This window comes from Nyctereutes procyonoides, unplaced genomic scaffold (genome assembly GCF_905146905.1).
Source record: "Nyctereutes procyonoides isolate TBG_1078 unplaced genomic scaffold, NYPRO_anot_genome, whole genome shotgun sequence".
Classification (NCBI taxonomy): Eukaryota; Metazoa; Chordata; class Mammalia; order Carnivora; family Canidae; genus Nyctereutes; species Nyctereutes procyonoides.
Window position 1 is genome coordinate 39,868,779 of NW_026575020.1, and position 19,399 is coordinate 39,888,177.

Genomic DNA, 19,399 nt, shown 5'->3' on the forward strand with positions numbered 1-19,399 from the left:
GTAAAGGCCTAGAGAATGATAAGATTAACAGCAAACAAGAGGCTTATACCACACTGAAGATACTTCCCTGCACAGGAACCCAGGGGCTGTCTTCAAGGCTGCCAGAGCTGGGAACTGGGGGAAGGTTACCAGGGGAAGGTAAAATGCCACAGAGCTCCCTGACTGAAACTTAGCAACTGTTTTCCTCATTCAGCATTCCCCTAGATGTTATACGTTTTTTTATTATATCTCAGGAGTTCCTAAGAAGTTGATTCTGACAGTTTTTGCCAGCTCATCTGTGTGTGTGTATATGAAGGTAATTCTAGAGTGTGACAGAGCTCTTTCCTAAGGGTCATGCCACAGATCCAAACACAGTCTTACGGGCAAGCCCGGGTGGCTAAGCAGTTTAGCACTGCCTTCAGCCCACGGCCTGAAGACCCAGGATTGAGTCCCATGTCAGGCTCCCTGCATGGAGCCTGCTTCTCCCTCTGCCTGTGTCTCTGCCTCTCTCTCTCTGTCTCTTATCAATAAATAAATTTTTAAAATCTTAAAAAAACAAAAAACAAAAAACACAGTCTTACTAATCACTATAATCACTTCATCGACCACTATAACTGGCCCCTTCATCCCAGGTCAGGAATAGGTGTTTTTTTGTTGTTGTTGTTGTTGTTGTTTTTTTTAAAGATTTTATTTAGGGCAGCCCCGGTGGCCCAGCAGTTTAGTGCTGCCTTCAGCCCAGGGCGTGATCCTGGAGATCCAGGATCACGTCCCACATCGGGCTCCCTGTGTGGAGCCTGCTTCTCCCTCTGCCTGTGTCTCTGCCTCTCTCTCTCTGTGTCTCTCATGAATAAATAAATAAAATCTTAAAAAAATAAAAAATTAAATTAAATTAAATTAAAAAATAAAGATTTTATTTATTTATTAGAGACACGCACACACACACAGAGAGAGAGAGATTGAGAGAGAGAGAGAGAGAGGCAGAGACATGGAGGGAGCCTGATGTGGGACTCGATCCCAGGTCTCCAGGATCACACCCTGGGCTGATGGCGGTGCTAAACCGCTGAGCCACCAGGGCTGCCCAGGAATAGGTGTTCTTGAGTAATAAGCAGTCACTGTTGAATATATAAGATGCTTCTTTTTAATTTCTTCATTCCCTCTGCCTCTCTCCCAAGCTCTTCTGTTTACAAATATCTTAAAAGAGATTTCCACACCCCAACCGCAATTCTTCAAAATATTTTACTTTCTTAGTTATCTTTTCAGTATCCTCCTCCATTTCTTCCTAACCAACTAAAGAACAGAAAATATTTCTAAAGAATATCTGGCTCTTTAAAGCAGGAGTACCACTAGTATATCATTAGAAAGAAAAGAAACAAAAAACATTTCCTACAAGTCACTGGAAAAGTCTTTTCAATTTTCATACTATAATTTCCTGGCTTCCCATCTCTTCTATACTATTAGGAAAATTATTTTTGGTATAGACTTAATCACCAACTATTATACTATTTTTTTCTATTGTACTATTAATATCAATATATTAATGTGAAAGGTCCCCAGAACTATTCACAGGAAGTTTGGCATTTAATGTACTCATTAAATACATACTGACTTACAGAAGAGACCATAAATTAGAAAAAAAGAACCTAATTATTTAATATTAATGGCTGTAAGTTAAATGTAACAATACATTCATACCTCATTTTCTGACATCATCCCTGGAGTGAGCTGGGGACCTGTCCCTAAAGAAATGACCAACACCTCTTCTGGCTGTACTTCTTGGATGGTTTCTTGAGATGATCCTTCATGCTCCATATGTAAGTCCATTAGCACATTGGTGCGGCTTCTACTCCGAGTTGCTAATAAAAAATTTTCAAATATGATAATTTAGAGAACAAGATAAAATGAAGAAAACGGTAAATACAAAAATGTATTTTATATTAATGTAGGACATTTGCGCATGCACAAAAAAACAAGTGGTGAGAATATGAATCTTAAAAAACTCCTACATCTTCCCAGTTACTCTACTGATGACTAACACAGATTGTCCTTCAAAACAGATAGTCAGAAACAACAGGCTTATGTGCACCTGACAGGGAGTGACACACACAGATAAGCACACCTGCATAACAGCAAACATATCTGTCCATTTAAGACTTAGGGTGACAAAAATAACATTACCTTATTCCTTATCAAGATACCTTTAACAATTTCTCCCATAAAATGATTTAACTGCCACAGGTCTCCCATACTAATAACTGAACTTACAAGCATTAGAAATTTTCATACAGGGATGCCTGGGGTGGCTCAGCGGTTTGGCGCCTGCCTTCGGCCCAGGGTGTGATCGGTCCTGGGATCGAGTCCCGCATCAGGCTCCCTGCATGGAGCCTGCTTCTCCCTCTGCCTGTGTCTCTGCCTCTCTCTCTCTCTCTCTGGGTCTCTCATGAGTAAATAAATAAAATATTAAAAAAAAAGAAAAAGAAAAAGAAATTTTCATAGAGAAATCCAATAGCCATATAAAGTAATATATGCTAATTGGACAACTGTTGACAAAATCAGAATCAGTTTTTGAAAACGTGTTGACTTTCCTGAAATGTACTAATCTCCCTCTAAAGGTGCAGGAAAAAAGACTTCCCTATGTTTGAATATAAGTGTCCCTTCTGCTTTATAGAAACATTCTAAATGAATGAAAATCTAATTATTTGGGTTTTTTCCCCCATGTATAAGTAAATAATACTTTTTTCTAAAATGTGTGATCATTCTACACATCTTATAAGAACTTTTAGATACTGAAAGATTTAGATAGTTTGACAATTTCTCTATGATTTTAAGTCTTCTGCGACAAGTTTCAATTTTCTTTCAGAGGGGAATAAAACTCAACACAACCTTAATACTAAACATAAATTCTACTTTAGTGCAAAATAATCAAAAGTACAGATATAAAGCAAAAACACTCTACAAAAAAGTCAACTTCACTTTGAGTGAAAGCTAACCTACTTGAAGACAGAAATATAAAAAATCCTCTAGAGGCACCTGGGGGGTCAGTCGGGTGAGCTTCTAACTCTTGGTTTCTTGGTTTCAGCTCAGGTCATAATCTCAGGGTTGTAGGATCAAGCCCCACAAGCTCCACACTCAACAGGAATCTGCCCAAGATTCTCTTCCTCTCCTTCTCCCTCTGCCCCACCCCTCGCATGCTCACTCTCTCTCAAATAAGCAAATAAATAAATCTTAAAAATATAAAGAGTCTTCTTTAGACAATGCTGTAGATCTGTTCATTAATCACTCTGGCTTTCAAAATTCAGAGCATACATCAATTCCCAAAAGTCGAACACAGGTTCACTCTCACATCTTTATTTGCTGACCTTCATCACTGTCTTCTACTGAACTGTGAATTTCAACTTTATGAACTACATGAATCTTAAGCAACAAATTTTGTAATTTATAAAAATGCAAGTAATCAAAATCTATGTAGCAATTTACATAAAGCAAAAGCAACATGCACATGGAGCACACTTTCATATACTGTTTCTTAAATGAAAGTTATATAAGAGGAGGAAGAACAGCCTATTACCCACCAAATGGGGTTACTAGAGTAATATGAGCAGTAAGATTTGTGGCTGAGGAATCCCAGGCAGTGATGGCTGCTAACTGTTGTCCTGGGTTGCGAAAGCATTAAATAGAAAGAAAATCAATCCTCTGAATAATGGACACATTTTTTAAAAATACAAAATAAATTCAATGACCAGGTCATATGACTAAACAAAGTAATATTGGGCAAATATTTGAAATTTACTTTCCATTATATCCCATTTAATGATACTTCTGGATGACAAGAAATGCAAGAACTAATGTACAGGAGTGAAAAAAATCTCTGATTTACCAAAAATCATTTATTCCTTCATGTTAAAAAAGTGCAAATAGGCTGTAATATTAAAAATCACTGAGTATTGGGGCACCTGGGTGGCTCAGTTGGCTAAGTGCCTGCCTTCAGCTCAGGTCATGATCTCAGAGTCCTGGGATTAAGCCCCACATTGGGCTTCCTGATCAACGAGGAGTCTGCTTGTCCCTTTCCTGCAGTTCCTCCCTCCTGCTCTTGATTGCACGCGCTCTCTCTCTCTCAAATAAATAAAATCTTAAAAAAAAAAAAATCACTCCGTGTTGGGTCAGCAGTGGCTTACTTACTTAGCTGGTTAAGCACCCAACTCCGGTTTTTTTTTTTTAAGATTTTGATTTATTTATTCGAGAGAGAGAGAGCATATGAGCAAGTGAGGGGAGAGGGCAGAAGGAGAAGCAGACTCCACCCTAAGTAGGGAGCACAACACGGGGCTCGATCCCAGGACTGAGATAGTGACCTGAGCTAAAGGCAGGTGCTTTACCAACTGAGCCACTCAGGTGCCCTTAAGTGCCCAACTCTTGATTTCGACTCAGGTCACAATCTCAAGGTTGTGAGACTGATCACACATCAGGCTCTGCGCTCAGTGGGAAGTCTGCTTCTTTCCCTCTCCCTATGCCCCCTGCCCCACTTGTGCGCTCTCATCCTCCTTTCTCTCTCCAATAAATAAATAAATCTAAAAAAAAGAAATCACTGCATGCCAAACTTCATCTTTTTTCTATTTTTAATTCTGATAATTGATATTTTGGGATGATGAAAGCTAAAGACTTGAAGAATATGATGTCATATTCTTTTTTTTATGATGTCATATTCTTGTTGATATTATTCCATATTACATTAAATCTAAGATGGATTAATTTAAGAAACTGTCAGTTCTTAACAAACTGGCTCACAGAAGTTTAAAAATGAAATCCTATTCTTCAAAATGTATAAAATAAAGTAACTATTCATTTTCACTAATTGTCACTGACACTAAAACACCGCTTCTTGGCCTAAACACTCTTTCCCTCTCTCTCTTATCTACTTTGTCTAACTCCCATTCATCCTTCAAAGAGAAAGTATGATCTTCTCCTGACACCATCATCACCTACCCAACATAGGTGCCCCACAAGCCTCCATGCATGCTTATTTCCATCAGACACAATATAATGAAGGCAACTGGTTTCCTCTTTTTCTCCCCAACTAGACTATTAGCAATCAGCACAGTAGCGGCACATCCTAATGGTCTTTGTATCCCCAATGTCTAACACAGTGCCTCCCATGCAGGATAGTGATTATACCTACTCTTTTTACATGGATTTTTTTTGCATGCATTAAATGAAACAACATCTATAAAGTGCTCATCCAGATTCTGGTACAGAGTACATGGTAATGCTCAATTTGTACGTGTGTGTACGCATATAGATAACAGATGTTTACTATGTGAATAAAACTTAGGGGTGCCTGGGTGGTTCAGTCAGTTAAGCGTCTGCCTTCAGCTCAGGTCATGATCCCAGAGTCCTGGGATCAAGTCCTGCATCAGGCTCCCTGCTCAGCAAAGAGCCTTCCTCTCCCTCTCCCTCTCCCTCTGCTGCTCCCCTGCTTGTGTGCTCTCTCTCTGGTCATATAAACAAAATCTTAAAAAAAAAAAAAAAAAAAGAGTGAATAAAACTTAGACTCAATTTTTAGATAAACTTGACAAAATAAAATGAAACCTTAATTTTATAAAACAAAGATACCTTAGCTCACTTAATGAAAGATTAATAATAATAATAATGGAAAATAGTAAGTATATATTCAACTTTACTGATGGAACCCTCTAAGTTATTATTTTATTATATTATTTAAAACTTGGAAGAAACAGGGCTACCTAATTCAAATACTGATATTTCCAAATTTTCCCCAAAAAAGTTACTAAAATATACAAAATATACTGTAGGTGGCATGATCTCAATTAATTGTGAAAAGCATGTCTCACAAACCTTAACTAATTGGTGCAATTTTTAAAAATTGCATTAGAAAAAAATAAATAAACAAATAAATAAATAAAAACTGCATTAGTATCAGTAAACACAAGGAGAAAGCTTTCCCAAATTATTTAAAACCATATTCCAAAACACTGAGCAGTAATAAAAGCCAATAAAAAAAATACTAAATTTAAGGGAAAGCCTGAATATGAGAAATGCTCTTTACCTATAGGCAATCGATTCTTTTTATTTGCTGGAGTGGTTGCTGGAGACAGCTGAGGAGTATTATAGGGAGTCATTTCCAAGCTGCTGCTTTTTCCTGGCTTTGCCTGGGGCAGGTTTGCCAATAAATTGTCAAGAGCCATCCTATCTTCTCTTAGTTGATCTCCAGACATCACACTCTTCATAAAATTCACCTGGCAAAAGTAAAAGGCCATTAGCTAGTGAGATCAATTTTTCAAACATAATATATATTTCTCACACAATGTACTCATCTATGACTCTGCCCATGCTTAGATAAATTACTTTTGAGAAAAACCTATTAAAGAATAAAGCCATTACCAGAGTAATAAGCTGACTATAGGTTATATAAACCACAGTCCTGCTCAATCCTTCCAGAAGATTAACGGAGGACATTGGAGGGGTCTCCACTGCACGGCCCCCAATCACAACATCAAGAAAAGCAGCAACACAGCTCTGTTAAACAGGAATAGATCACAGTTAAATATTTTCTCTTTAAAATAAGGGGAAAAAATTTCTAATTAAGGTGGACAAGCATCCAAAAAGTTTTCCTTTGAAAATTTTATTAAACCTAACATTGAAAAAATTAAACTCTTTATGAACTGACACAGAATTGTCTCCATGAAATTCTGGTATGTGAAACAAACATGACACAGAACAGTGCACACACTACTCTACCACTTGTGAAAAGGGAGGAATGGGGGTAACTGGGAAAACATATGTAAGAATTTGCTTGTATACATATAGATCTCTCAAAGAAAACATGAAAGACTGAGAACACCAAGAACCTTTTGGGGAGGAAATAAAGGTTAGAGATCAGTAGTGGAAGTGGAATTTCACTGGATTACCTCTGAATTTTAAGTAAGGATGAATTGTACAGCCTACTCAAATAGGAAATTTTAACTGAATGATGCCATAGAACATATTTATGAAATACACTTAAAATTATACAATTATAGTGTTTTGCTTTAGTGGCTTAAAAAATTAAACTATTTATTTGTAAAGATTGATTCACCCATTTTAGAGAGATTGTATGCGTGTACACACACATGCACTTAGTGGGGAAGGAGAGAGGAAGAGGGACAGGGATAGAATCTAAAGCAGACTCCCCACTGACCCAAACCAATCTCAGGATCCTGAGATCATGATGCAAGAAGAAACCAAGAGTTGGACACTGACCCAACTGAGCCGTCCTATTTAGGTTTTTTGTTTTTCATTTAAATAATCTTTACACTCAGGGAGCATCGGTGGCTCATTTGGTTGAGCATCAATCAGACCCTTTGTTTCTGCTATGGTCAGGATCTCAGGGTCTTGGGAGAGAGCCCCACGTAGAGGTCCACACTTAACATGGACACTGCTTGAGAGTCTTTGCCCCTCCCTCTCCCTCTGCTCCTCCTCTGTTTGCACATGCATACCCTCTGTCTCTAAAATAACTAAATAATAAATAAATAAAATCTTTGAAGTCATCTCTACATCCAACATGGGGCTGAAATTCCAACCCCAAGATCAAGAGTCCCATACTCTACAAACTGAACCACCCAGGTGCCTTAAACTTTCTGAAATAAAATAAACTTAATAGCTCTTTGGCTCTCATTACAATAGCAACCCTCAACACTTCAATAAGTGAGAACTAGTAATCTTTAGTGAGATCTTCCTTTAAATGCTGCTGATCCAACACTGTATTCTCTCTGTATATACCAAGGATCATTGAAAAGACCATTTATTTTTAATAAAAGACAAGATTTAATAAAGACCATAGTTAAGTTAACTAATGCTTTGGCAAATTTTTCTATAAATGGCATTTCACATGAGATAATATTCATTCTTACTTTGTCAAATTTTCCAAGGCTGCTTTTTGTCCGGGGATCTCCCTCTTCTGAGCCAGTCATTGCCAACTGCTGCAAAAGGCGGCCAACCTGCAACCCAAAGCAGTCGTACAGAGACATAGGCTATAGATACTTATAAATTCTTCTCTACTTCCATTCGAGGCTAAAATTTTGTTTCATAATAATATTCATACTATCTGATCAGGCATGCAAAGTAGGATCCCAAATTATTATTATTTTTTAAAAGATTTATTTATTTATTTATTTATTTATTTATTTATTTATTTATTTATTTATGAGAGAGAGAGAGAGAGAGAGAGAGAGAGAGAGATCGAGAGAGAGAGGCAGAGACACAGGCAGAGGGAGAAGCAGGCTCCATGCCGGGAGCCCGACGCGGGACTTGATCCCGGGACCACAGGATCGCACCCTGGGCTGAAGGCAGGCACCAAACCGCTGAGCCACCCAGGGATCCCAGGATCCCAAATTAAATGCTTATCTTCTCTACATCAGCTTTTACTATATTTAGATTAGGAGTTCAAGACAATAAGTAGAAAATTTTACTTTAACATTATATTGACAATATAAAACAACAATATAACACCTTTGTTTCTGATATTCTACTTTTCATACATCTAGAAATTTTAAAATTTGCAAAACTTGATTCAAACTACTTCAAGTTAATACTAAGTACTTTTCCCTTTATAGTTCACAGAATACTCAAAGTAGAATTTTTTTTTTTGATTTAAGAAATCCTACAGAACAGAGCTGCTTGGAAAGTAAATATTAATTTATTAATTCACAGAGCAAATTCCTTACTTGTAAAAGAGGACTGTTAATCTACTCTCTTTATTTTTTTTTAAAGATTTATTTGTTGGGCAGCCCTGGTGGCCCAGCGGTTTAGCTCCGCCTTCGGCCCGGGGTGTGATCCTGGAGACCTGGGATCGACTCCCACGTCAGGCTCCCTGCATGGAGCCTGCTTCTCCCTCTGCCTGTGTCTCTGCCTCTCCTGTCATGAATAAATAAATAAAATCTTTAAAAAAAAATTTATTTATTTATCTCAGAGGAGAGGGGAGGGACAGAGAGAGAGAGAGAGAATCTCAGGCAGACATTCTGTTAAACACGGAGCCCAACTCAGGGCTCAATCTCATGAACCCAACATCATAACCTGAGCCAAAATCAAGAATCGGACACTTACTGACTGAGCCACCCAGGCAACTCTAATCTACTATCTTTAAAGACATTCTGGAGCAAGCTAATATTATATTAGTATCATCTTAATATCTGGGACAATTCCCAGATATTTTTACTCATTTTGAAAATAAGTGATTCAATCTCTACTGGAATGACAAAAATAAAAACCTACAACTATCTTAAGAATAAATTTAATGTTGCACAGACAATAAAAATCTTTAAATTTCATTTTGGGAAGTTTTATATAGTTAATTGCTAAACACAACAACATAATTGACCAGGGCAGCCTGGGTGGCTCAGTGGTTTAGTGCCGCCTTCAGCCCAGGGTGTGATCCTGGAGACCCGGGATCGAGTCCTACATAGGACTGCATGGAGCCAGCTTCCCCCTCTGCCTGTGTCTCTGCCTCTCTCTTTCTCTGTGTCTCTCATGAATAGATAAATTAAATATTTAAAAAATAATAAATAATATAACTGACCATGAAAAAAAAAAACCTTGGGGCACCTGGGTGGCTCAGTTGGTTAAGTGTCTGCCTTCGGCTCAGATCATGATCCCAAAGGCCTGGGATCAAGCTCCGAGTTGGGCTCCCTGCCCAGCAAGGAGTCTGCTTCTCCCTCTGTCCCTCTCCACTGGTGCATGCTCTCACTTTCAAATAAATAAATAATCTTAAATTTAAAAAGCTTATCATTAAAAAAAATCATCCTAAGATATATTCCAAATAAATTCAGTTTATTCTTTACAGTATTTCTGGGGGATAGGATATGATTAAAAACTTCCCTTAAGAAATAATAACATGAGAATGCCCAGGTGGCTCAGTCAGTTAAGCATCTGACTCTTGATTTCAGCTCATGTCATGATCTCAGGGTCGTGAGATCAAGCCCTACATCAGGCTCTGCACTGGGTGTACCACCTATCTGGGATTCTCTCATTCTCTCGCCGCCCCTCACCCCCTCCTCCTCTCTAAAAAGAAAAAAAGAAATAACATGACTTCAGTAGTTCAGATGATTAAGGGGGAGAAAATGCTAAAACAAATCCAAAACTCCTCTTTCTGAAAGTCTGAGGTCCAGAAGAGTTTCAGATTTCAAAATCTGAAGGTTTTAGAAAGGTTGATTAGTGCATACATGTAACACAGCCAGTATTAAGGGTGGTATCCTATAATCAAATGTATTCACATTTCTGCAGCAAAATATGAACATTCATTAGCACTTGGTTTTGGCTCAGGTCATGATCACAGAGTCCTGGGATCGAGCCCCACATTGGGATGGAGCCCCATGGTGGGAATCTCCACTCAACAGGGAGTCTGCTCAAGAATTTCTCTCCCTGTTCCTCCCCCTCGCTACATGCTCTCCCTCTCTCCTAAATAAATAAATAGATCTTTGAGGGAAAAAACTAACAAAATATTTTATGACTACAGTATTCTTAAATCCCAATTTAACTGCTTTTATTTCCTTTTTTTTTTAAGATTTATTTATTTCAGAGAGTGTGTGTGTACACATCCACAAGCAGGGAGGGGGCAAAAGGAGAGAAATTCAAGCAGACTCCCTGCTGAGCCTGGAGCCAGACCCTGGAGCCCAACGCAGGGCTCAGTCTCACAACCCTGACATCATGATCAGACCTGAAACCAAGAGTGGGATGCTCAACTGGCTGAGCCATCCAGGTGCCCGGTAACTGCTTTTATTTCTTAAGAAGCAAATATTTAAAAGCCAGTATGAGGAAACAGAATAGTAAAAATACATACACATTGTCAGATTTTCTGTTCCCACCCCACTACCCACTCAACTGATTTTCAACTGAATGCCACACTAATGATAATAGCAAAAGCATACCTGCATCAGATTAAATCTTGCCACCTCATTAATAGGAGCATCAGAAATTATTCCATACTGTTCTGGATTGACAACTGCAGGACAAATGAAGCAGGCCAATAGGAGATCAGTACACATTGCCCTGACCTCCCCAACTTCCAGTCTATCTACACAGGACAGGGTTTTGTACATCTGTGACACAATCCACCTCAAACTATGTGGAAAGCAATATGTGTTCTGTTTGAGATAACCAATAAATTTGTTCACCAAAGCCACCAGTTTGGCCTCATTGGAATCCACCATCTCTTGAACCTTTTGCCTGAATCTATCTGAGCCTTTCTCTCCAAAAAGTTTTTCCTGTTGTAATGGGGAAAACCTATCAATTAGCTTGTTTGGATCTGTTTCCAGGTGATCTTCATCTTCAACAAGCAGTTGCATAATTGGCTCATGTAAAGTGGCTGTGAGGAAAAGTTTGGCAGAAAACAGTCCTTCAGAAAAAAGTTTAAATAAGATGCTGAAGGCACAAGTTCCTCTCCTCAAAAGTCGCCTGGGGTTGTCACTTTCTTTAAGTTCAAATTCAATCAAGTATCTCAAAACCTGAAGGAGGTAGCTTTCATCTTCTTGCATAATACAGTTGCCATAGAGGGAGGTAAAAACTGTGTAAATAACATTTTGTGTGTTCTCCTGATTAAGTTTCTCCCCAGCAACCAAAGAGGAAGCAATAAGACGAGGATTTTCCCTTAACCGACTCAAGAATTCTCCATAAGCAGTCTCCTGAAATCCCAATTGCTTATATCCATCAACAAACTGTGTATCTTCCAAAATCTTGGCATGCTGACAACATTCAGCAGGGGAAGCTTCAGCACTAAAAAATGAGCAAACAAGCAAAACAATAAAATCAATAACAATAATATAATACATACATTCCACTGAAACATGGAAATGTAGATTGATTATAGTCCTAGCAATGAGATCACTCCAAACTGCTCAAATCTTTCAGCCCACCAACATCTGAATGTGTAAAGAAAGGCAAAACCCGGCAGCCCCAGTGGCCCGCAGTTTAGTGCCGCCTTCAGCCCAGGGCGTGATCCTGGAGACCCGGGATCAAGTCCCACGTCAGGCTCCCTGCATGGAGCCTGCTTCTCCCTCTGCCTGTGTCTGCCTGTGTCTCTGCCTCTCTCTCTCTGTCTCTCATGAATAAATAAATAAAATCTTAAAAAAGAAAAAAAAAAAGGCAAAACCAAAAAGTACAAAGGAGGACAAATTCCTCACAGTAAATCAGGTTCAACGAAAAGTATAAAAAAATAACCATTATTCTGATTTCTATCATCAAAGATCAGTCCTTTTTTTCAGCTTCACATAAATGAAATCATACAGTATATACTTTTCTGTGTCTGGCTCCTTTTCTCAACATTATACTTTAGCACCACTCTTCTTAGAGGTAAAAACTGTTTCTTCGAACAGAATAAGGTATTAACACAGTGAAAAAAGAGGCTTCTAAAACTGAGTAGATATACAGTATCGAAACAAGAAAATATACACAGTTGACCCTTGAACAATGTGGAGATTAGGGGCAATGACCCCCTATGTAGTGGAAAAATCCCTGCAGAACTTCGGACTCTCCAAACACTTAACTTCTAATAGCCTATGTTGACCAGAAGCCTTACAAAGAACATAAATAGTCGATTAACACATATTTTGTATTTGTATTATATATACAGTATTCTTACAATAAAGTAAGCTAAAGAAAAGAAAATATTAAGAAAGTCATAAGAAGAGAAAAATATGTTTACAGTACCCTACAAAAAAAATCCATGTATAAGTGGACCCACACATCAAACCAGCATTCAAGGTCTTGACCAACGTATATTAAATAGTATTAGGAGAAAAAGGGTGCTTGGCTGGCTGAGTTAGTGGAGCATGCAACTCCTGACCTTGGGGTTGTGAGTTCGAGCCTCACATTGGGTGTAGAGATTACCCAAAAACAAATTTTCCTTTAATCTTAAAAAAAATAACAATAACAATGATGACAGCAACAGAAAAGTAGAGAGGTGCCTGGCTGGCTCAATTGGTATAGCATGTGACTCTTGATCTCAAAGTTGTGAATTCAAGCCCCATGTTAGGTGTGGAGCCAATTAAAAAAAAAAAACAAAACACAAGATAATTTACTTTCAGCAGTAATAAAATATTATATATATAAAGATACAAAACTGATGTGGTATAAAATATTAATGCTTACGTTATAATTCTCTATAAAATGTTTAATTAATAGACAAAATAATAAAAGGCTCACCTTAATGTTGATTCAAACTATCTGAAAGCATGAACTTTGGTGGAAATAGATTCACTTATTTACAGTTAGCAGTTAGCACAAAATTACAATGGCCCATAAAATTTAACACCTCGAACCCTTTTTTTTACCTGGTTATGATAAGCCGATCCAAATTAATTCTCTGTTGCTTAGCAATCCATGCTGTACGATATAACTTTTCCGCTGTCTTAAGTACATCTGCATTGAGCCTCTGAATGAGCTGTTTCTCAGAGTTTACATATAAGCGTTCCTGCTTGAGGTGATGGGCCAAAGTATGAATATCCAGCTTCACCATCTTCAAATGTGGAGAAGGTACAAAGGCCGATCACTAAGAATAAACAGACAAGTTTAAAATTTTTATGTCACTTAAATTGTTTTCCAAAATCAAAAGGGATAAGAGAACACATTATGAATTACGCTACATTTAGTACTATGATTAACTCTAATTTTAAAATAATCTATATATTTTTTGCAGAAGCATCACAGGTTCAGTATAGAAAAACTCGTAAATACAGATAAACAAAAATAAATACCTCCTAGTAAGGCCATTGCTCAGGACAGCCACAGTAAAAACCTGTGTATTTTCTTTAAATCTAGTATCTATTTATTAGCACTAGAGTTTCTTTGCTCCACTTTTTAATTTTTTTTTAAAGATTTTATTTATTTATTCATGATAGTCACACAGAGAGAGACAGAGAGGCAGAGACACAGGCAGAGGGAGAAGCAGGCTTCATGCAGGGAGCCCGACGTGGGATTCGATCCCGAGTCTCCAGGATCGCGCCCTGGGCCAAAGGCAGGCGCCTAACCGCTGCGCCACCCAGGGATCCCCTGCTCCCTTTTATATTGCAACCAATCAATTTAACCTGTTGACTCAATCTTCAAAATACATCTCCAATCTGACTATTCACCACATCCAACATCATCTCTCATCCAGAGATCTATAACCACTACTTCCTGGGATCCCTGGGTGGCGCAGCGGTTTAGCGCCGGCCTTTGGCCCAGGGCGCGATCCTGGAGACCCGGGATCGAATCCCACGTCGGGCTCCTGGTGCATGGAGCCTGCTTCTCCCTCTGCCTGTGTCTCTGCCTCTCTCTCTCTCTCTCTCTCTCTCTGTGTGTGTGACTATCATAAATAAATAAAAATTAAAAATATATATATAACCACTACTTCCTAAATGATCTCTGATTCCTTTCTTGTACTACTCGAGACTGTTCTCTACATAGCCTAAAGTACCCTTTAAACTGAAGTCAGATCACCTTATTCCCAAACTAGCAGCCATCCAAAAGCTTATTTTACATTTAGAATGAAATCTAAAAGTCCTATATGATCTACCCCTGCTACTTCTCCCAACCTCATCTCCTACCATTCTACCCTTGCTCACATAGCTCCAGATTGCACTGGCCTTCTTGCTTGAAAGGCCACGCATGCCCTTCCTCAAAGCCTCTGCATTTGATGGTCCCTCTGTCTAAAAGACTATTCCTCTAGGTATCTTTGCACAGCTAGTATCTTTACTTCATTCAGGTCTCTGTTCAAATGCCTACTTAGAAAGGCCTTCTCAGATAACTCCTAAAATACAAACTATCAATTCCTATTCCCTTTTCTGGCCGTTTTAAGAAGTATACTTGCTTCTATAGCATTATATTACAAATATCACTTGCATGTTCTTTATGCTTAGGTATGGTTCCCCACTAAACAGTAAGGGCCACCAAGGCTAAAGGTTGGTGTTTTATTCACTCACAGTTGTAATTTCTGGGCTGAGCAGAGCAACTGGTTTGTAGCAAAAACTGAATAAGTATTTGCCAAAGGAATGCATAAAATCACACAAATCTCGTTTATCTAGTAGCTAAATATGCTGATAAAAATAGCACACATATTTTAAAGCATTATTATTTAAGCTACCCTTGGGCCTGGAATGCCTGCCAGAACACAGTGTAGAGAAGTCTGAATTGGGTTATGAGACTCCTCAGTCATTGAACTCACTTTACTGGCCATGAGTCTGTTTCAAGCTTTGGCTAAGGAGGCATCTGCCAGCCTCCTCCCTCCAGGGCAGGGTCCAGGGCACCTCTTGCTCAGTCTACCCTCAGGCAGAGAGAACTTACCTCCCTGAAACCCAGGAGGGCCGCTCTTGGTCCTAGCCTCAGGCCCTCCCAGGGGATATGAAGTAGAGTGACATAAAACACTCAGCTCAGCTCATAACCCCACCAATAAGTTTCCCTCAGACCACAATGTTTTATATCAACGATAGAAGTGCTTGTGGCCCAGATAACACAATATAAAATTGTATTTCCAGACAGCACACTGCCATTAAGGTAGAAAAGTAATTCTCATTAAGAATTAAACATTAATTAAATTTACACAATGTTACCTATCAAATATACCTCAACAAAGAAAAAAAGTTGTCCCAGCCAGATTCATAAATGACCTTAATGGATCTATTTGGAGTTGATAAAATAATACAATTTGTACTGAATTCAGATTCTAAGAGAGATGGAAATCCAGACCTCAGAGCTCTCAGTATGTTTAGAGATCAAACAAAAACATGTTCATATATTGAAATAAAGTTTTGGTGCAAAAACAAAAAAACAAAAAAACAAAAAAAAACACCTAACTTGGGATGCCTGGGTGGCTCAGCAGTTGAATGCCTGCCTTCGGCCCAGGGAGTAATCCTGAAGTCCTGGGATCAAGTCCCACATCAGGCTCCTTGCATGGAGCCTACTTCTCCCTCTGCCTGTGTCTCTGCCTCTCTCTGTGTCTCTCATGAATAAATAAATAAAACTCTTTAAATAAAAAATAAAACCACCTGACTTAAAGAAATAGGTTTAGCAATTTTTAATTAAGTTTGATTTCAGAAATTTTTAAAATTTTTTTATGTTAATGAACTACTGAAGACTAGGAAAATTTCAGATATTACCATCTAACCTGAATCTTATAGCTTTCGAAAACCACTTTCTTGGGGCACCTGGGTGGTGCAGTCAGTTGAGCATCCAACTCTTGGTTTTGGCTCAGGTCATGATCTCAGAGTCGTGAGATCAAGTCCCAAATTGGGCTCAGTACTCAGTAAGCTGAGTATGAGTGTGAGTATGAATACTCCACTCAGTGTTGAGTCAGCTTGCAAGTCTTCCTCTCCCTCTGCCCCTCCCACCTGCACGCATTCTCTCTCTCTCCCAAATAAATAAATCTTAAAAAAAAAAAACTTTCTTATACCTTATCAATTCCCTAAGCAAACTATGCAAAGCTGTTATTCCAAATCTCCTGTATCATGAGGGCCCTCGTACTGCTCTCTTCTCAAAAAGTGAAAGCATGTGCGCCTGGGTGGTTCAGTCAGTTGAGCAGCCAACTCTGGATTTCAGCTCAGGTCATGATCTGCGGATCGTGGGATCAAGCCCTGAGGAAGGCTCTGTATTCAGCAAAGAGGTCTGCTTAACCCTCTCGACCTTCTTCTCCCTGCTCACTTGCTCTCTCTCTCAAGTAAGTATCTCTCAAGTAAATAAGTAAAATCTTAAAAAAAAAAAAAAAAGGCATAGGTATGCCCACCAAGATGATTTGTTGTTACTACAAAACCATGTGGGTAGATTAAAAAAAAAAACTGGTGGCATACATATACTTATATAATCATATTAATTCAATTTACAGAAAATGCATATATGATTTTATAAACTTCCATGTGGGAACTGTAACATCCTCTAGGGGGCTCTAAGTCCACAGACTAAGAACAGAATCATTGAATAAAAGATAGTGATTGTAAGAAATATTATAGTTAATGGAAACAATACTGAAATGAGTTCATCAAGATCTGAATGCTTCATTAATTAGTTTTGCTACTTCAAGCACATAAGACATATTCTCTGAACATCAGATTTCTCGAACCCACAAAATGTGGACACAATACCTACATTTATTTTAACCCTGGCACAGCAACATTTTAGATACTAGGAATACAAAAAGCGATAAAACCTATGTGTGCCCTCAAGGACTTTCTAACTTGGCAGAACAAGACAGACATGCAAGCAAATGGCTGTCCAAAAATGTTATAAGTATTATGCTAGTAGACTGTACAAGGTAGAGAGGGGGAAAAAAGAGAAGGAACCTGCAATTAGTCTTAAAAGGCAAGTTGGGGAATTGGGGAACTGTGTTGTGTTCGGTGGTAAGGGGAGGGAGAGAATGTGCAGGGAGGGAATGAGAGATAAGGCTGCAGCGACAGAAGGTACACAGAAGCCAAAGTTAAGAAACTCGGACCTTGCCTGTAAGCAATGTGAAAAGTTTTAAACAGGAGATTAAAAAGATTACATTTATATTTGGGAGCATAAACTCTAGCAGTAAGGAAAAGGATGAGGAGGTGGGGATGGGACTAGACAGACTAAAATTGTTAGTAGGCAGGAAATATGGTGGCAATGGAAAAATAAGACAAGTTTAAGAGATGTTACAAGACAAATACAAGATTTGTTAACAACAAATGGGGGAGAAAAGGTAAAAGTTTCCAACTCTGGGAACAAGGGGTGGCTGTGGTATTAATTCACTACAGTTGGTACTATATGGGAAAACACATTATTAACTGAAAATGGTGCCTGATGTGCTTCTAAGAACTTTACACATTTCATCTTCATAATATCCCTCTCAGGGAAGTGCTCTGCAGCTAAGGAAACAGGCTTGGAGATGTTACTTGCCCACAACCACACAAGTAAGAGATGACAGAGCCAGCTATTATTATTACCCTGATATCTATAGGAATGATTAAAAAATCCTGTGGTTACTCAAGAGAGTATCCTTTTTATTTTTTTTTAAGATTTTATTTACATATTCATGAGAAGCACAGAGAGAGAGAGAGAGAGAGAGAGAGAGAGAGAGGCAGAGGGAGAAGCAGGCTCCATGCAGGGAGCCCAACATGGGACTCGATCCCAGGTCTCCAGGATCAGGCCCTGGGCCAAAAGCAGTGCTAAACCGCTGAACCACCCGGGCTGCCCAAGAATATCTTATTTTTAAGAGACGTGTGCTCAAGTATGTAAAAATAGTGTTAGGATGGGATCCCTGGGTGGCGCAGCGGTTTGGCGCCTGCCTTTGGCCCAGGGCGCGATCCTGGAGACCCGGGATCGAATCCCACATCGGGCTCCCGGTGCATGGAGCCTGCTTCTCCCTCTGCCTGTGTCTCTGCCTCTCTCTCTCTCTCTCTGTGACTATCATAAATAAAAAATAAAAAAATATTAAAAAAAATAGTGTTAGGATGTCTGCAACTGACTTGTACATACTTCGGCAAAAAAATAAAATTTTGAAAATGCAGCAAAATGTAAAACAACTGTTGAAACTGGGTGGAGGATAGATGATAATCATTATCCTATCCTTCAACAATTTCAGTTATACGAGAAATTTTTCATATGGGGAAAATATTTTAGAAAGTCTCAAACTGTGGCCTTTTTGTGGCTTTAATACAACTTAATTCAACAAAATATTACTGAGCTCTGTTGGAGCCTAGCCAGGTCCCCTAATCTCAAGGAGCTCACAGTCTAATTATAACCAAAATATTGTTCAAGATAGGACACATAAAATGTTTCCAGTGACAGCAAAATATGCACCAATTTATGCAATTTAGAAATTAAAACCTTCAAATACAGCTTCACTTAAAAAAAATTAACACATGATAATAATGTTCCACCTAGTCTAAACAAGAATTCACCTTCTATGGGATGTCTGGGTGGCTCAGTGGTTGAGCGTCTGCCTTCGGCTCAGGTCATGATCCTGGGGTCCTGGGATCGAGTCCCACATCAGGCTCCCTGTAGGGAGTCTGCTTCTCCCTCTGCCTATGTCTCTGCTTCTCTCTGACCCTCATGAGTAGATAAATAAAATCTTTAAAAAAAAAAAAGGAATTCACCTTCTAAACCCTTCAATAGTTCAAATGTATTCAAAAATATTTTTTTAAGATTTTATTTATTTATTCAAAGAGAGAGAGAGAGGCAGAGACACAGGCAGAGAGAGGAGCAGACTCCATGCAGGGAGCCCAATGTGGGACTCAATCCCAGGACGCCAGGATCACATCCTGGGCTGCAAGCAGCGCTAAACTGCTGCGCCACCGGAGCTGCCCCTATTCAGAAATATTTTAAGTTTTTTTCAAATTTTTATTTATTTATGATAATCACACACAGAGAGAGAGAGAGAGGCAGAGACATAGGCAGAGGGAGAAGCAGGCTCCATGCAACAGGAGCCCGACGTGGGATTCGATCCTGG

General features: G+C 38.9%; 1 protein-coding gene across 4 annotated transcripts in view; it reads right to left on the bottom strand.

Annotated features, from left to right (window-relative positions):
- The window catches only part of GAPVD1 (GTPase activating protein and VPS9 domains 1), an 81,294-nt gene that overhangs the window by 35,178 nt on the left and 26,717 nt on the right, over positions 1-19,399 (bottom strand). For all 4 annotated transcript variants that reach the window (XM_055320605.1, XM_055320587.1, XM_055320596.1 and 1 more), the window contains exons 2-7: positions 13,293-13,510; positions 10,893-11,736; positions 7,881-7,967; positions 6,373-6,507; positions 6,038-6,227; positions 1,672-1,832 (exon numbers count right to left, since the gene is read on the bottom strand). In XM_055320605.1, the coding sequence (XP_055176580.1) occupies positions 1,672-1,832; positions 6,038-6,227; positions 6,373-6,507; positions 7,881-7,967; positions 10,893-11,736; positions 13,293-13,477 (1,602 nt within the window). In that variant the 5' untranslated portion in view covers positions 13,478-13,510. The remainder of the gene's footprint in view (positions 1-1,671; positions 1,833-6,037; positions 6,228-6,372; positions 6,508-7,880; positions 7,968-10,892; positions 11,737-13,292; positions 13,511-19,399) is intronic.